Below are 19,285 nucleotides of genomic sequence, written 5' to 3' on the forward strand. Positions count from 1 at the left end.
CGCTGCTGAGTCCACCCTGCCCAAATATTAAATAGCCATCTCAAGTCCCCCACGACCCCACTTGTCTCTTTGGAAAAACAGCCCCTGATGATTTACTCAGCTCAGAACTGGAAATGAATAAAGAACATTGATATCCCATCTCAGGAGGTTTCTTTTTGTGCTGTTTAGCACAGGAGGAGAAAAGCACTGGAGAAAGTAAAGAGCAAGTGCTTAAGTCAGCAACTCAGGAAGTGATTGTCCGCTAACCAGAAGCCTTTTAATTCACCCAGCCCTTTATCACTGTCTCCATGGTATTGAAAAAAAGACAAGAAAAATGTTCAAAACTGCAGACCCACAGTTCTACCTTAAAATTACTAATTAGCATGAGATTCCCTCGCTCCCCTGGCCCTGCCCCACACAGCTGCTGCTGCTGCTGCTGGAGAAGTTGGAGGTGAGGGCCCGAGGAATTCAGAAGCCTGAAGCAGTTTTCACAGTATTCCCTTTTGCTTTCTCATCAAATCCAATCTGGAATTCTCTCCTGCTTCAGTCAAAGGTCACCTTGTTTTCTCTCTTCCTTTGGGGTCTGAGGGATGCTATATGAAGTCCACAGGCCAAATAACTACCTACCTTGCCAGGAGAACGCATCCCCAGGCAGGATTCACTTCGGCGCTAAGCCTCCCTCCCACCTGGTTTCCTCTCCGGCCACTGGGTTCTCCTCACCCCGAGGCTCCCGCAAAACAAGGCTACATACACCGTATCTCCACGCACTCCATCTGCCAAGCTTCTGTTCCTTCAGACGGTCTCTTTCCAGGTCTCTGGATGCTAAAACCTTCCCTACTTTGTCCACCTCTTCTATGAATCCTGTCCAGCCTGTTTCAGTGCCCCCCACCCCCACCCCCAAAGTAGCAGCCCCTGTCCACGCAGTCAGGCAATTTCCGTGCACTTCTATCCCAGCCCCCAAGAAGGCCACCGGGCACTGGTGGCGATGGTGCCGTTCAGCCTGGTCCACCTGGGCCCCCTGCTCAGTGCCTGGTGCACAGATGCTCATGGGAGAGGGGCGAGGGGTGCATGTGACGGGACCTAGGAGGGCAGACTTTGGGGAGTTCCCTAAATAACAGGTCCAGATAGTGCGACCAGGCAAGGTACTTATCTTCTCCGAACCATAATTTCCTCAAAAGAAGAGTGGAAAATTAATGATACCCACGACTTGAGAGGTCATTTTATGAAAAGACTGAATGAGATTACGCATATAAAGACCAGCACAGTGTCTAGTAAATGGAAGCTGTTGCTGTAAATGAGGTCTTGGGTAGAGAAGCATATCGGGAATGGAGTCAGGCAGTCAGTTGCACGGCCTCCTCCATACTGAGCTTGGTTTGTGGGAAAAGACACCAGAAGGGGCAGCCTTTGGAGATGGGGAAAGACCCATCTACATAATGGGACTACATGGGAAAAAGGCTGGGTGGTGCTGGTCCGTCATTCCGAGGTGAGCTCCTAATGGAGGTAGATAGGGTGCCTCAAGCCTTTTACTGTTCTCCAGGGTCCCAACTGCTCCCAGGGCTGCAGCCCAGCAACACAGCAGGGGAAACAAGGGGGTGCAATGCACGCCAGAGTCTCCAGGAGCATGGAGGCTGAGGGAGCAGACCTTGCACATCATAGTCTGTACAAATCTCCAAAGAACTCACTCCAAACACAGACCAGGCCAGAAGCACTGAGAGACTCGGTCTACAAGTGAATGCCCCCCATGCTCCTCTGGAAGAACTTTCTGATGTTCCCTTGCTCCTCCCCTGGCAAATATTTATCAAGCCCCACAGTGAGATGTGTCCTTGCCAATGCGCAGGGCTCTGTTCCAAGGTTCTAAAACCAGGACTTAATGTATGACAACCCACCGTGGGCAGGACATCTTATTTTTCAAGCCCTGGTTGCAAGCTTTATGAAAAAAGACATTGCTGAAAAGCAGAACAGAATGCCTAGAAACTAATAAACATCTCTACTCCCTGACTGATTGTACCTGGAAGAACTGCCTTCAATTTCCATCTGCTGCATAAATCCATCCAATTTCAGAGCCACAGAGGCTCCTGCTGAGGCTCCTGATACTTCTGATCACTTCCAACTTTATGTTGGCTCTGACAGGAGAAAACTTCCTTGACAAAGTAGCTGTTCTTACTCACTTTCCTAAAGCTGTACTTGGCTGAGACTAATTTCCTCTCAGCTTTAGTGCTGGGGCTACTATTTCTCAACATTACTTCCCAGGGCCAAAACCTGGGTCCACACAGCATCTCATCGGCAAAGGAATTAGTGGCTGACGTTGTGGGCAGTTGTGGCAGCAGTTAGACCTTCCCCTTCCTTCTCTACACCAGGGTTCTTACCTGTGTGCCCACCATTTAGGGAGGATTCTTTCAGACCAAAGTTTCCCCCCTTGACTACGAATGGCACATGCTCCCAGCTGGCCTTACCTCTCAATTCAGTTTAGCTACTCTCTGCCTGGGTCTGTCTCTATCTCTGTTTCTATGTCTTATTTCTTTGTCCCTGGCTCTCTCCCTGTCTCTCGATCTTACTCTGCCTCTTTTTCTCCCTGATACATGGATGCAGAGAAACAGAAACAGAAACAGAGTCCAAGAAAAAAAAGACACAAACTTTATGCTGCATGTAGAAATTTCTCCCCTCACCAACAGAGCTTTCTCCTGAGGTCTCTCAGGACTCTCCTGAATGCCTCTCAATTTGAACACACAAAAGGAAAGAAATAAGCCTTTTAAAACATTTTTTAAGTTTTTTAAAAAGCAACACCATCTAATCTGGAAAAGGGATAAACCAATTGTTAAATAAATTAATCCAGTGATTTTGTAACCTTGATAATCTAAATAGTTGGTTGCCTGACTTTGGTGATTATTTGCACAAAAGCAGTTTTAAAAAATTAAACCCAAAAGAGATGATTGGGTAGTAGGCTCTACCCAATCATCACTACCATAAAATAAAATTTCCATATAATAAAATAAAATTTAAACCAATGTTTCTCTAGCTTAAGTAAACTACAGATGTCATTTAGAAGAGTTCTCAAGGGTCCACAATAACAAAATTCTCAAGGATCTGATGACCACTGTTTGAGAGACAATAACTTAATAACCTAAAATCTTGCCCTAGAAAAATACTGTTTAATTGTTATCATGGAAAAAAAGGAAAATTTCATATTTATAATTAGCAAAATAGATACATTAAAAATTATCACAAAACCTGGGTGACAAACTAAGACTCAGAATTGGATTCTGCAGCTCTGAAAGTCAGCATTGCTACATATAATAACTGTTAAAGAAACCAAAAAAGAGATCAGGTTTCCTTCATTTAGATAAGAATGAAGCCGATCTGGTCGGGACGAAAGTAAATCAGAATACAGGGTAAAGGATGAAAGTGTCTATAGTTTAGAACTTCACCTATTACATGAGACTGAAGGAAGAGATCTTTATTTTGTCTGAAACCTAAAGCTTCTGTGGCATACAATCTAACTCAACCTGTGCAGAGAACCTCTTTTGTTGCTCAGATGTGGCCTCCCTCTCTCTAAGCCCAACTTTGCAAGTAAAATCATTACCCTCCCCCTACATGAGACATGACATCCAAGGGTGTGAACCTTCCTGGCAACATAGGGCATAACTCCCAGGGATGAGCCTGGCCCTGGCGTCATGGAATCAACAATGCCTTCCTGAGCAAAAGGGGGAAAATAAATGTAACAAAACTAGGTATCAGTGGCTAAGAGATTCAAATGGAGTCGAGAGGCTCTTCTGGAGGTTTTTCTTATGCAAGCTTCAGCTAGATATTGATAATTGTCAAGGTTTTGCCAAACCCCAACCAACATCCTTCTTGTTAATCCCAAAGAACATCCAGAGCTCTATCTGAGATCCTATAAAAGTTGCAAGCACTGAGTTTACTTTTCAGAAACCTAAAACCTTCTGATGGTTCCTAGGCCAGATAAGCCCTGAAACCCAGAGGTGCCAGTCTCTCCAAGAATGTCAACCACGTTGTTGACACCCCCTTTAACATGGAAAAAGTTAGAATAGGCATGACCCAAATATCTCTAAAGATTGGAAGGAGGATCAAAGGAGAAGGAAGAGTTGTAACAGAGAAGTTAGGATTTAACAAATGAGTCTGACTACTGAATCATTATGTGGATATTTTTTTTTAGTCTTCAATGTCTTGGAACAATTAGAAAGAAAAAATCTGAAATTATGGAATTGTAATGCATATCAAACTTTGAAAACTGTTCTATCCCTAATGGTAAAAATGTACAATTTTTACATTTGAAATTTATTGCTTTTTTGCTTATATGTTATATTTCACAATAAAAAAAGTTCAAAAAAATTATCACAAATACAACATTTAAAAAGTCCAAAAAAAATGTATAAGATCTCAAGATTATGGCCATGTACTCAGTTTGAGAAACAACAATCTAAATTTACTGCATATAGATGGTTCACTACACAGCGTATGAATACTCAGCGGAGTGCTTAGAACTACAGACTTCTAACCTGCTAGGGAAGCAATCACGGAGCATTGCTATCAGGGTTTTGCTTTTTTTCCTTGCGTGCTTATTTATTCAATGCATTAGAAATGACTTTAGTTCTTGATGTCATGGATAAGCAGTTTCTCGTGACCACACACATGACAAATGTCCAAATGCAGAAAAGCAAGACTTCCTGAAATCTGACTGGAGCAGCCTTAATTTTCAGAAATTTGCTGCCATAAGCAGAGCATTGTTCTATATTTTAAGCAACCACATATTCCCTTTTTAATTATTAATTATATCATGTATGCAAATCTAGCCTACAGAAAAGACATAAGCCGTTCTCCATATTTTTGCACATTTCATTAAATAGAGAACAGTGAGTCAAACTGAATTTTCTTTCTTACTAAATCATCCTAAATCTCTGTGATGGATGGGACTTCCCTGTGTTTCTTTAATGCTACCTACACCCTTCTCATCTGGATGGTTAGCATTTGTGCTCTTGTCTTAACTCCTCTACCCAAAATGAATGCAAATTCTTTGTCTTCTTCATCTAAGGATTCCTGTAGAGGCTAAAAATGGAGACTATTAAGATGCATTAACACAGTGCAGATGTTCAAAAATGGGCTGGGGGGCAGAATAAATGCATTGTACAACAGTACTGTTTATCACAATGTCCCTAAAGTGAAGAAAATGCTCAGAAATAGCTGCAGGACACCCACCTCTTAGGATCCTGTACTATGGCTGTCCTAGTACAAGAACTAACCACTATGTCCTTCTTTCTGTACATCATTGTCATAAAAACAAGCTCAAGAGACTTGCAGCTCCCCTGAGTTAAAGTTCCCGAAGGCAGGAAAGACAATATCAAGTTCTGGAGTCAATTGCAAGTGGCCGAGAATGAATGGGGGTGAAGCAACTTGTCTTCTGGGTATAACATATTTTCAACGATTTAAGGAATATCCCAGGGCCTTATGATCTAGCATAGCTCTTCATTTTTATTAAACAGAGTGTTTGCATTCCTGCCACATTAATATTTTAGCTGCAGGGTTGCTTTTCTGAGCAAAAACATTTCAGTGTTTAAGGCTGTATGTAGTAAACAGTACTTTATACTTGTACTCAGAAAACATTTCATGAAAAATTCGAAATGCCATAAAGATCCAGCAGTATCAGATTTACTTCAATACTTTGTTTCCTCATCAACAGAAACAGAATATTGATTAGTCTATAAATACCACTCACAAATAATCACTCATCTCAAGCACCATAGCCAAGGGGCACTATGCTTTTTGAGCGCCCTCACTTCTTTAACATCAGATTTTCATTATCTTCTTTGAAACTTGGTCCTGCCTTCCCATGACATTCAGCCCCAAAGCAAACTGACCTTGCACGATGACACATTCTGATTGAAACACCCTTTAAAAACCAGGAGAACTTCATGGCCATTTAGCTTATTATTATTATTATATGCATTTGGATAGCCTCAAATCATGCCTCTGGATCATCATAATGACACAGATGGAAAAACAGACACAAGGCAATAACAACCAATAAAGCAAGTATTAGACACGGTCTTGGCAAAATAAACTTTCCTTTAAGAAAATAAAACTTCTCCCCCCCCATTTAGATCAAAGGAGTCTACTATGGGAGTACCTGGAGCAATACAGATTTCAATAAAGATTATTAAAGCACTTTGTGAAGAAAATGCAGTCATGGAAATTCAGTGTAAGGGTGAAATTGGAAAAAAAAGATGGCATACTTTGCTATTTATTACAAGATATTTAAGAGACAGCTTGGCCATAAATGTTAATACCTTACTAATGATTGGGAATGCAGTTGTATAAAGCCAAAAACTCCCCTTAACTTATTGACACAGCTGAGTTTTATGTTACACTGCTCGTCCCCAGAGGAACTGCACCGGACTACAAAAAAAACAAAAAGATGCTCAGCCTCCCTGGCTGGGGGTAGTTAAGAGTGAGCTACTGCTACCCTGTCATGTCGGGCATCTTCACTCAAGGGTGGCAGCAAGAAAGAGAGAGGGAAGGAAAAAACACATCAACGACAAAGAGAAGAGTGATAAATGTGAAAGAAGAAAAGAGAAAAGAGGCCAGGAAAGAGAAAAATAGCCTCCAACAAGATGTTTACACTAGACGTTAATTAATGAAAACCAAAACAAAACACTGGAGGCTACTCCAGGATGAGACACATTGAGGAAAGAAAATAAATTAAAAGGCATGATTAAAATTAAGTTGAAAAATAATGATTAAATCTTGGCAAAATAATAGAAATGAATAAACTATATCCTAAGGGGCCAAACTATGCAAAATTTGCATGTGTCTTCATGGTTTCTTTAAATGGCTGAAATTTTCACCTAGATATTGGCTTGAATCAAATAAATGGATAGATTTCCTTGCTTTAAGGTAAAATGACTTGATACCATAATGATATAAATTCTCTTCAAATCAATTCTTAACTCAATGAAATTCCAATCAAAATTTCAATTGGATTTGTGAAGTTATTCAAACACTTATATAGACCAAAACAAAACAAAACACACAAATAAGCCAAGCCAGCTCTGAAAATGAAGAGCAAAGAGACGTGACCTGTCTCCCTCGGATATTATGACACAACACCAAGGCATAATAATTAAATAGAGTATGCACTGATCTAGATTAAGAGAAGTAGTGCATGGAACAGAATAGAAAGGCCTGATTTGGACTCGTAAATGTGGAAAATTAGCATATGGTAAAGGTGACACCACAAATTATGCAGAAAGAATGGATTGGTGATGGTGGTGGGAAAACTGATTCCCCGTGTGAAGGAAAATCAAAACGGATTACTATTTTACACGATATATAAAGGTAGGCTCCAAATAGAATAAAGATATGCATGCGAAAAAAAGAAGTGTAAAATTAATAGAAGATGTTACATAGAATATTTTTGTGATCTAGGGACGGAAGGGACTTCTGAAACTGTAGGACAAATAATGATTAGGTTTATTACATAAAAATTAACAGATTTGAATAAAATTAAAGAGGCTGCTCAAGCAATGAAATGGGTGGGCTTAAACAATGGGAAATTTTTGAGGCCGAAAGAAAGTCCAAATAAAAAGCATCATCCTGGCGATGCTTTCTCCCTGAAGACCGATCTGGGGGTGGCTTGCCTCATGGTGGGGCATGTGGAGACATCTCCGACCTCTCCCTTCTCTTCCCGGTTCTGTTCAATTTCAGCTTCTTACTTCCCTGGCTTTCTCTCACTCCGTTTCAATTTCCTTCTGCTTATAAAGGGTTCAGTAACAGGAATAAGACCCACCCTGACTGAGGTGGCCCCACCTTCACTGAAGTCACCTCATCATAACGTCCCACTTACAGGGGGGTGCAGGGTAGTTCAGTGGGAGAATTCCCGCCTGCCATGGGGACGCGGGTTGGATTCCCGCCCGTGCACTTCCCAAAAAAACAAACAAAGAAACAAAAATTCAACAAATGGTGCTGCAATAACAGGATAGTCCCATGGAAAAAGAACGAAATGTGACCCTCACCATACAGCACACAAAAAGAAAAACAAAGTCCCACTTACAATGGATTCACACCCACAGAAATGGATTAGATTTAAGAACATGTTTTCTGGGGTAGACACAGCTTCAAACCACCACAGCCACCATGAACAAATGCAACAGGAAGATGTCAGCATGAGAAAAGATACTCACAATGCCCAAATCCAACAAGGAGCATACAAGGAAATCAAAGAGAAAAAGGAAAGAACCCCAACAGAAAAATGAAGGAAGACTCTGAACAGAAATAGAAATCACACACGCACAAAGGAAAAGGGTTAATATGTATTTGAAAAGTTGTCCAAACTTTGTAATTATTAGAGAAAGGCCACGGAAAACCTCAGTAAAATGTCAAATATCAAACAGATTAGGAAAAAAATGAGAAATCTGTAAAAAGCTAATTATTGGCTAATGGGAATGTAGGGTAGAGCTTAGTCAAACTAAGCAATAATATACCCTATGACCCAGAAATTCTGCTCTTGATTGTCTATCCATCCCGGCGAAATTCCCAGACAGATTCTTAAAGAAACATATTTAAGAAAGTTCATCACATGCTTGCTTGTGTTAGTGGGGCATTTGAAGCAAATTACGTATCCATCCCTCAAGGAATGAGAAAATAAAAATGCGTGCAATCGAATTTTATACAGCAGTTACAAGTGACAGATGAGACATATGTATGAGAAAATAACTGGTTCTTAGAAACATGCTTTTGAATGGAAGAGCAAGAAAAGAATGAGATTCACATCACAATGCCATTTGTGCATATTAAAAATATATGTCTACAAGGGTGCATGGGTGGTTCAGTGGTAGAATGCTCACCTGCCATGCGGGAGACCCGGGTTCAATTCCCGGACCATGCATCCAAAAAAACAAAGAGTATATATATATATACATACATATACATATACATATACATATACATATACATATACATATACATATAATGTGCATGGAGACTTCCTTCCAAAGGGGACATGGGGGAGACACTCGGAAAATAAGTAAGAGATGTAGGAGACACCCAGAAAATACCACCTCAGCCAGACGGTCAAGGTCAACATCAACAGTGATAAGTCATGTTGATAGCACATATCCTTGATATGAAAATGGCATGTTTCTCCTCTGGCCTTCCTCCCAAGAACATATAACCCAGTCTAACCATGAGAAAAAAACAATTACCAGTAATTCTCAAAAATATCAAGATCATTAAAAGCAAGGAACATCTGAGAAAATGCCACAGACTAATGGAGCCTAAGGAGACATGATAACAAAATATATAGTATGGTATCCTGGGAAAGAAAAGGGGTATTAGGTAAAAACTAAGGAAATTTGAATAATAAAATACGGACTTTACCTAATAATAATGTATCAAAATTAGCAGTGACAAATGTACCAAAGTAATGTAAGATGTTAACAATAAAGGGAGAAAGTTGCCGGTGAATGAAAATATTCTTTACTAACTCTACAACTTCTCTGTAAATCTAAAATTATTTTCAAATATGTATTTATGCAAAAAATATATGATCACAAAGCTATACTCATTTTGAAGTGCATACACAAATAAAAAATCATAATGTGAATAAAATGACTATCTAAGGGGATGGTGGGGAATGGGATAAAATGACTATCTAAGGGGATGGTGGGGAATGGGACATGAGGAGTGGGGGATAAAAAGAAAGAAAACTCCTGACTTTTTTGTGTTGCAGAAAAAGAAACTAGAACGCAAAAGGGTTAAATAAACTTAGCTAAAGTTATATTTACAACACAGGTCTTCAGACCTTGAGAACACCAAGAGCTCTTTTCCTAATTAAGGCCAGTCTGCCAGCTCCAAGGATAAGCTGAGAGTGGATTCACTCCACAGATAGGAAATTAGGGGAATTTAGCAGGTGAGCCAAAGGGAGCGTGAATCTATCCATGAAGGGGAAAAAGAAGAAAATGTTACTTTGAGCCTTTAAAGCAAACTACAGCATTCTGAAAGATGCTTCAGGTAAAGATGGTGGGTAACAATGAATGGATAATCAAAATGCGGTATAGTCATATGATGGTATATTATTCAGTTGTCAAGAGGAATGATGTCTTGATGCATTTGACAATATGAATGAACCTTGCGGACATTATGTTGAGTGACATAAAAGGACAAATCTTGTATGATTTCATTGTTATACTTTTACAGAACTTCTCTTTAGGTTGATGGTAAAGGTTTGGAAATGGATGGTGGTGATGGAACATATTATTGCGAGTGTAATTAACAATGCTGAATTGTGTATGTCACGTGGTTAAAAGAGGGAACTTTAGGATGTATGTATTATTAGAATAAAAATTCAAAGATAGAACATAGACATACAACAGTGAGTCCTATTGTAAATGATGGACTAGAGTTGAGGTGATGGTAGCTCATCATTGCAATGATTACTAATTGTGTCTTATTAGAGATGAATTTGATTGAAAGTGATTGTTTAAAGTCATGTGTGTCACCAAATTAACACTACAAATATAAATAGGTTCTTGCATGATTGATACAAACGTAAAAAAATAATAGAGTGGCATATGGGTAAAACATAGCTATTGCAATCTATGGGCTATAGCTAAAAGTAATATATCAATATTTTTTCATCAACAGTAAGAAATTTACTACATCAATACTATGGGTCAACAATAAGGGGGAAAAGTGGTATGGGAGGATTTTGGGTTTTATTTTTTACTCTTATTTCTCTTCAGGAGTAAAGAAAATGTTCTAAAATTGATCATGAAACTGTATGTACAACCATGTGATGATATTGTGAGCCAGTGATTACACACTTTGGATGGTGAATTAGTTTATTAAATGCTGCCAGAATGCAATATACCAAAAAAAAAAAAAAAAAAAAAAGATGGTGGGTAGCTCTCAGGCCATAGTGAACCAAGGAGTAAGATAAGAAGCATTGGTTAGGGCAAAAAGTAGAAAAGCTAAGTTTCCAAAGGGTAGAAGCAGCCCAAACAGTAAGTCAATAGCTATACTGAATTCATGGAAAGCATGAATGGATAGCAATTTTCATATCAGAAGGCAGAGAAACTTCTCAAGCCCTTGTGACTAGAAGGTGAGAACAGGTCATCTAAAGGATCAGATGAGGAATATATGGGGCAGAGATAGAATGTGTTTTGTTCTATTTTTCCTATTTTCTTGGAAAACCTAAAAACACTGAACTGCCTGCAGGTTTTTCAGAGTGAAGGAATGACTTTTTCTCCATTTGAAACAGTAGAAAGCAGCATAAGAGCCCTCCCAGCCACAGGCACAGGGCTGGTAAAGACTATCTCAGAGCCACAGGACAAAGAGAGCTGAAGGGGATGGTAAGGAGAAAGAACCAGGAGGCTTGGAAGGGGAGGACTTGGAGACACCATGGAGCCTTCTTCACCAGATGCTTTGTATACCTTTATATGATCCCTAGGGAAAGTGATGGAATTCAAAGTTAGAAAAAAATATATAGTCAAAATTAAACCATCTTAATAAAAGCCTAGCAAAACTAACTACATTCTCAAAGCACAGAGAATGAGGAGAGGATGCTATCCTCAACACTTTCTCCAGGCATCCGAAGGTGTCTAGACATAGAACAAAGCTTAGTTCACCACTCAGACCCACCTGCCTAGAGGTCATTAGCCTTGAAGAATGCCCTGTATGCTAATACCTTTTTTAAAAAATCAACAAGTCCAGGTGACTTGGAGGTCAGGAATGCATATGTTTTCAAGTGACTACTGTGAATGAAAAGCTGGAATAAGTTCAGGCCAGGCACATAAAACAACCGATCCATGATTCACCAAGAGAATGTTCACCAAAAAAAGTATTTTTTTCTGTCAAGGTTTTATCAAGGCTACCAATGAATTATCAGTCAATTCAATAAATAGTTCTTTACAAATTATGCTACATTCATAAAGTAAAAATCTATGCCCCAATTAAACCAAATAAAAATTGTGGATATAGCATAGTTCTTTTATAAAAGAAAAAAAGAAGTTGCATCTGTATGCTTGGACTAAGTCAAAGAAAACTAGTAATACCAGTTTCATTTGAGGAGGAAAACTGGGTGGGTGAGAGGCAGAAATAAAAGGGAGAATTTTCACATATATACCTTTTTTACATTTGAATCTTGAATTACGTATAGTTATTGTCAGTTAAAAAAAATGAATAAAATGCTCAAACAAAAATTAAATATTTATATATTTATACTCCAACACTTTCATCAAAGACCTTAAGAATGCACATCAAAGTTATTTATAGCATCTAATACAAAGGCATAAAATAAATAACTGAGAGACAGAGGTTCAACACAAAACAAGGGAAGAAAATAATAAAGCCAGAAGTAAACTGAGGATAGTAATTGCATAAATCCTGTGTGGTTGCTGGGCCTGACCATGAATTTGGTAGCAAAAGCGAAGCAGAAAGCACAACCATGGAATCAAATGTCTGTGAGAATCATAAGCTGACCACTCAAAGGAGGAAACTTCTTAAAAGCAAAGAGGAATTCCTCTCAAACCGTCATCAAAAGAAGACACTGAGAAGCCAGGGACAGCACCTGCAACCATAGCAAAGGTGGAGAGCAGCTCCTGCAGTAGGGCCACAAGCAGGCAGTTCGTAGCCCCAGGGTCACCAAGCTCACTGCCATGTCCTCTACAGGATCTCATACACATACACACACACACATACACACACACACACACACACACACACACACACACAATGGAGCAGAGCCCCACACTAAGTGCTCATTAAGCCAGCTTCTTTGTCTTCCTGGGCACTCGGTTCAGCCACATTTCCCCACTTCTCTTGCAGAAAAGAGAAAACATTGAGTTCTGGTCAATGGAATGTGGGTAGATATGATATTGCCACCTCCTGCCAGGTCCCTAACATGTTCTGTACAATCACCCATATTCCCTGCCATTCTTCCTTTTTCTGAATGGGAGACTTGACTGCTAACATTCTATCTCTGCTGGTCCAGTCTAGAGAGTGGGGGAGATTCCATAATAACATTTGTCTTTTGCTCATAGGTCCCTGAACGAAGAAGAATCACACCCATGTCAGATACAGAGGATCACTTCCCTCGTGGCGATGCCAAATTTTTAGCTGGATGCAGTGACTGTGTGGAATTTGAGGGCGGACATCCAATCCCTAAGGAAAGGGATGAGTGTGTTCTATGTGTGAGAAGACGTGTGCAATGAGTACTTGGTGACTGGAAGGGCAGACTGTGGCAGAAGTGATGCCATGTGCTTACTGAACCCATTCCATTTTCCTGCAGTTAGACAAGAGCATGTGGTTGAGTTCTGGCCAATGGAATGTAGCCTGACTCCTAAAATCCACTAAGTGATATTACTTCAAGATTCAGACATTGGACATGCTTCCCATCGCTGTGGACAACTGTCTTTGCCATAGCTACAAAATTGCCATCTACATGCCGATGGTTGGCTCCCAAGTAAAGATTAACTCTCAAAATATAGGACCTTTTCTGGTGCAGTCTCAATGACTTTATTGAGCTTTCCCCACTGGGCCACCTCCAGTGCCCACCACCCAGCCACGCTGTTGCAATGAGCTACAGCTACGAGCAAAGCTCTTTGGTGGGTACTGTGGGAATAAATGAAGAAATTCAATTCATGACTCCTGCTTGCCCTCAGAAATCTTAGAACCTGGTTTGGAGATTCCAGAATGCCTGAGTCGCTGAGTTGGCATGGACAGTTAATTAGACATGTGGCACAGCAACTGCTAGGGTTCACAGGAAGGTGTGACCAGTAGGAACTGGCATGTATATGGCTGGCCTCCTCCATCTCTTTTTAGATCTAGTCATGTTCTTCAAATCATCTTTCTTTTCTTTTGGTTACACTGTTCATGGTCTCTCCTACAACTCCTGCTCTTCTTATGCACCAAAAAACCACCCCCTCTCAAACATGCAAATCTTACCCTTTGCAGACAATTATTCTTCAGCCACTTGAAACTAGAGCAAACTACTCAGGTGGTCTCACTGGGAAACTTTTTCTAACCTCTGTAACATTCAGGCACTCTCATATATAAGTTTTATCTTCCCTTCTGTGTCTGTGTCTTCTTGTTCTATTGATTCTGCCTATTCATCCAGTGAGCTGAGACAACATCTAATTATATTTTCCACCAGAGCATTAACATGTTATTAATGCTTAGCAAGTAAACATAATGATGTCTTTATGTTTCCCATTCTTTTCAGCTCACATGCAAAGAGATTTTTAAATAATAAGATGGAAGGGTTTGGTCTATTAGACATGTATTTGGTTTTCCTACCCTCCTGTATAAAAGTTCTGCCTTTTAAATAGGGTGTACAGCTATTAACCATTAAGCCCATCTCTTTTGTTTTCCCCTCCTATTTCAGAGAAATAACACATTAGTCTCATAGCAAAAGTCTATCAGAAAATCTTCTCTTACAACAATACACCCTGGCCTCTACCACCTGTTCTTCAGAAATGCTCAGTTTTAAGATTTTACTCACAAATGCTTGAGGCCCATTCTTTCTTTAGCAAGAGAATCCAAGCTGCCTTTTCCTTCAAACCCTAACCCTACTCTACCTATACATGCTGTTGTCTCCTTCCCTTCCCTAACACAAACTCCTTGGTGTGGTCAGGTCAGTCCCTACATGTTTCTTGATTATACCATGAATTTTCTAATTTTAGCAACCCCTAAACTTAACCCACCTACGGATTGTTAGATAATCCCCCGAGAAATCTTCCTTGACCACAGTCGCCCTCAGTGACAACTCTCCTTTGAATTTGGAATATGCAAAGGTCTAAAAAGTTAACAGCTTAATGGAGCATACATCAGGAAGCCAAATGGGCCAAAGAACTAACATTATGTATCAAATTAAATCAACAGCTCCTTAGAAACAGGTAGCAAAAACCCTGCAGATCATGTACGAGGCGTTGCACACACATTTGCACAACACTAAGAAATCCATTTCTCATATTGCTTCAGAATCCCCTGCAATAATTAACATTAATAGCCCTGGGCACAAACACAGTACACAGTAGATTCCCACCAGCTTACCCCACAGACTGGGGTTATCTTGTTGAACAGAACAGTGAAATATTTCCCCCAAAATAAGTGACAGAGCATTGAGAATACTTATGACCACACTTTCAAGGAATTTAGTGGAATTTTTATATCAAAAAGATCCATTCTTTGATATCAGGATCCATATGCACTTTCAACAGAGAGGATGTGTACGTGGGGGGAAAGGACAGATTCATAAAATCATTGCATCAGTTCTCAAATGGCCTTAGAGATTATCTGATGCAAGCCCTCCTTTTATTAGCGATGGAGAAGTACAGTTGGAGAAGTCTCCTAACCTAAGCCACAAGACCAGAGAGCAGCCTAAGCTGTATTCAGTCCTGACCAGGCCCTTTCCACATACCCATGCAGCTGTGCAGAAAGAGCACACTTGCTATTTCTCATCGAAAGAAGTGCCCCACCTCTGCCTGGAGCCAGGGAGTGGAACATCATTCAGCTGCTCCCATGCATGTTTAATGGGAATGAATTTAATGTTGTGTTGATGATGTGTAACACTGTTAATTGCAGATCTGTTGTAATTGCTTTATTTTCTCTATCTCATCTATGCTACATTCAACAAATACTAACACATTTTCTAAACAATTAAGACGTGCCACAGTACAGAACACTAACATGAAAACTTGAGAGCAAATAACTAAACCCTTAATTGAGCAGCTAACTAGATTTTTTTCTTCAAAAAAAATCTGTTTTTGTTGTTTTCAATTTCTGATATGACCTTTTTTATCTCAGAAAACAACAAAGCAGTGTTGGACAAACAGTGTTGCCAGAATATTTTTATAACACATTCATCCATTCAACAAATGCTAACTATACACCCATAATGTGCAGGCTGTGCTCCAGGAACTATGAAAATTAAATTAATGAAACTCAGATGATTAAAAATGAAAAGCTGTAACAAGGGGTAGAAAATGAGGTACTATCGAATTTCAGAGCAAGGACAGAGTCCCTGATTTCCTTAACTGGGGAAAATTGTATTACTAAAGCCATGTCCACAGAAATGAAAAGGTTCTCCATTTCAAAAGATAGCCTTTTCCCCTTTTAGCTAATTATTATGAATTCACATCTACTTCTTCTAATACTTGGTTGTCAATTGACAAAGGCATCTGCTACATTTTTCAACAAATGCCGACTTTCACAAACCTGAGGAACATGCAGGGTCAATATTATTGTGTTTGTATATGTATGTTGTTAGTATTTTCATTGTGTGTGCACTGAGCAATCGGAAATTCAGATGAGTTTGGTGATAGACAGTGACAACCGGCATTTGTCAGGCTCATCAGACAAAAAGAAAATTGCTGGCTAAGCCTTCCAATCTAAAATTACTTGCAAGTTATTACACTTGAAAACTCATGTTCCCACAGGCATGCATTCTCTTAAAAACAGAACCCACTCTGGGGAGCATTCAGCATCTCGGGAGTCCTTGGTTTCCCTTTTTCTATATATGTGGCACCTTGTCCCCTCCTTGGATCTCTTTTCTCTCATCCTCTGATCCCAAAAGAGAACCGAATAAACAGTCATTTGTTCTTCCATCCAAAAGAGCTGAAGCCACTGAATTAAGTCTTTCAAGAGTATTTGGGCTTTAAAACTTTGTTATATCTCTGCAGAGGAAGTCTTTATGCTGATAAACACATTTAGGGCATCAGCAATTGAATGGAAAAATGTGAGGAGATGGAGTGGACTCCACGGTTGCTGAATCACTCATGCTGCCATGTTTCCCTCCAAGCTTATCTTCAGGGTCATAGATGGAAAAAGGAGCTGGCACCAATGCATCCCTGAAAGGAACCTCAAGAATGAGCAATGACAGATTTAACAAGTAGAGAAAGTCCAATGCATCTCCAGAGGCTGAGGCACAAAGTTAGAAAAAAGAGTCTGGTCACCAGCAGGACCTGCGAATGAGATCCCAACATCTCTCCCCCACCAGCACACATGTATACACATTGGTCCCCAGACAAGCTTGTGGCTCTTCAAAGCAGCCCAACTTCAGAGGAGAGAATCCTAGAATCCCAAACCCATGATACATGCTGTTGTGTCTTCCATGTTAAACCGTTGACTTGGAAAACCTGCTCTTACCTCATAATGGGCCACACGCTGAGATTCGGATATCAGTTGTGCACTGCACACCTTGCAGTAACTGTCTGTAAATAAATCCTGATCGATATCGGAGGACTTCATCAGGCTAAAGGAGAATCAACAGAAAAAAAAAAATGAATCCACTGCTTTGATGTTTATGCAGGACATTAACAATGTAAAAAGCCAGGATTTAGTCATGGTAAATAGGAGTAGAAATCTCTTGAAACCACTGATGTTGTCCTACTCATTAACTATAAAAAGTTCATACTCTATAATTTTCTCATCTGTGCCCAATAGGGTTGGTAATATCCTCCAAAACAGAAATCCAGCTTTAGTTTTTATGTTTGAGCAAACCAGACATATCTACTGCTTTGTCGAGGTTTTATATAACAGGATCTTATATCACATGATTTATATTAACAAAAAGAAAGTTAGATTCCAATATACCTACAAATAGGAAATCGGTTAAGTGAATTTTGATACTTAACACACACTAGCAAACTATGAAACTTCCAAATTCAAATTCAAATCGGGCGCTTCTTTTTAAGAGAATATTTAATGAATTAGGAAAATGTTTACCTCTAACTACAAAAGAAGTTTGCAAATCAGTATGTAGAGTACTATGCTAAATTTGTTTTCAATTAATAGATGCATAGAAAAGCATACCAGAAATTATAACAAAATCTTAATAGCAGCCATCTTTGGGATATTATAGGTAATTGCTTTTATAATTGTCTCTATTTTTTTAATTTTCTACAATGAACATATATTACTTTGTAGTCAGGAAAACAAGTTAGTTTTTTAACAGCCTTATGAGCAGCATTAAAATCTGGTTTTGAGTTCAATAACTATATTTAGACTTTTTTTTAAAGACTCAACTATAATTTCCTTACAACTGTGTACCCTGTAATGTGACCCCCCCATTCAGTGCTCTTTTACACTTAGGTTGTCAAAATTCATACAGGCTCTTCCTCTCAGCCAACATGACAAGCAAACTCACTGCCCTCCCCCTCTCTACATGGGACATGACTCCCAGGGTTGTGGACCTTCCTGGCAACATGGGACAGAAATCCTAGAATGAGCTGGGACTCAGCACCAATGGATTGAGAAAACCTTCTTGACCAAAAAGGGGAAGAGAGAAATGAGACAAAATAAAGTGTCAGTGGCTGAGAGATTTCAAACAGAGTTGAGAGGTTATCCTGGAGGTTATTCTTACATATTATATAGATATCCCCTTTTTAGTTTATGGTATATTACAGTGGCTAGAGGGAAGTGTCTGAAACTGTAGAGCTGTGTTCCAGTAGCCATGTTTCTTGAAGATGATTGTATAATGATCTAGCTTTTGCAACGTGATTGTGCGATTGTGAAAACCTTGTGTCTGATGCTTCTTTTATCTACCTTATAGACAGATGAGTAAAACAAATGGATTAAAAATAAATAAATAATAGAGGGAAATAAATGTAAATCTACTAAATAAATAAATTTAGTAGATTGAAATGCTAGTTATCAATGAAAGGGAGGGGTAAGGGGCATGGTATGTATGAATTTTTTTTCTGTTTTCTTTCTCTGAATTGATGTAAATGTTCTAAGAAATGATCATGATGATGAATATACAACTATGTGTTCTTATTGTGAATTACTGATTATATATGTAGAATGGAATGATTATAAGGTGAGAATGTTTGTGTTTGTATGTTGGTACATTTAATAAATAAAATGAAAGAAAAGAAAAAGAAAAATTCATACAGGCCAACCACTTATCACCACTCCATACCACAAGTGAGCCACAAAGATAGCCTTCAAACCCAAACCCTGAATCAAAATGCAGCCAAAGTTCTCAAGCTTGTGAAAGTGATCTATCACAAATATAGCAGCTGAAGTGTAATTTTACCATCCCAGAAACACACACCAGTGCATCCAGAGTGCTTTAGCCAGCCCACAAACTCTTCTTCATTTCAACCTCCTACTTGCCAGGAAAAAAGTAATGATTGTGCCAGACAGCATCTGTTATGGAGAAGCAAGACAATTTCAGCAACAGGCATATGGCAGGCACCCTGCAGTTCATCTTACTCCGACCCTCTCACTGTGCATGTAAGACTGTCCAGAATTGCGTTGTTGGTTATTGGCATGACCAGAAATACTGCCTAGGTTC

General features: G+C 39.4%; 1 protein-coding gene and 1 non-coding gene across 4 annotated transcripts in view; one reads left to right on the forward strand and one right to left on the reverse strand.

Moving 5' to 3' along the window:
- Positions 1-19,285, reverse strand: part of ZMAT4 (zinc finger matrin-type 4) — a 409,363-nt gene that overhangs the window by 258,704 nt on the left and 131,374 nt on the right. For 2 of the 3 annotated variants that reach the window (XM_077151827.1, XM_077151830.1), the window contains exon 2: positions 17,134-17,239. In XM_077151827.1, coding sequence (XP_077007942.1) covers positions 17,134-17,239 — 106 coding nt within the window. Of the gene's footprint in view, positions 1-17,133; positions 17,240-19,042; positions 19,138-19,285 lie in introns of all 3 variants that reach the window. The other variant, XM_077151828.1, reaches the window with a different exon arrangement.
- On the forward strand, positions 8,805-8,875 carry TRNAG-GCC (transfer RNA glycine (anticodon GCC)). Its single transcript has one exon. It is a non-coding gene; the product is annotated as a tRNA-Gly (tRNA).

The sequence above is a fragment of the Tamandua tetradactyla genome, chromosome 3 (genome assembly GCF_023851605.1).
Source record: "Tamandua tetradactyla isolate mTamTet1 chromosome 3, mTamTet1.pri, whole genome shotgun sequence".
In the NCBI taxonomy this organism is placed as follows: Eukaryota; Metazoa; Chordata; class Mammalia; order Pilosa; family Myrmecophagidae; genus Tamandua; species Tamandua tetradactyla.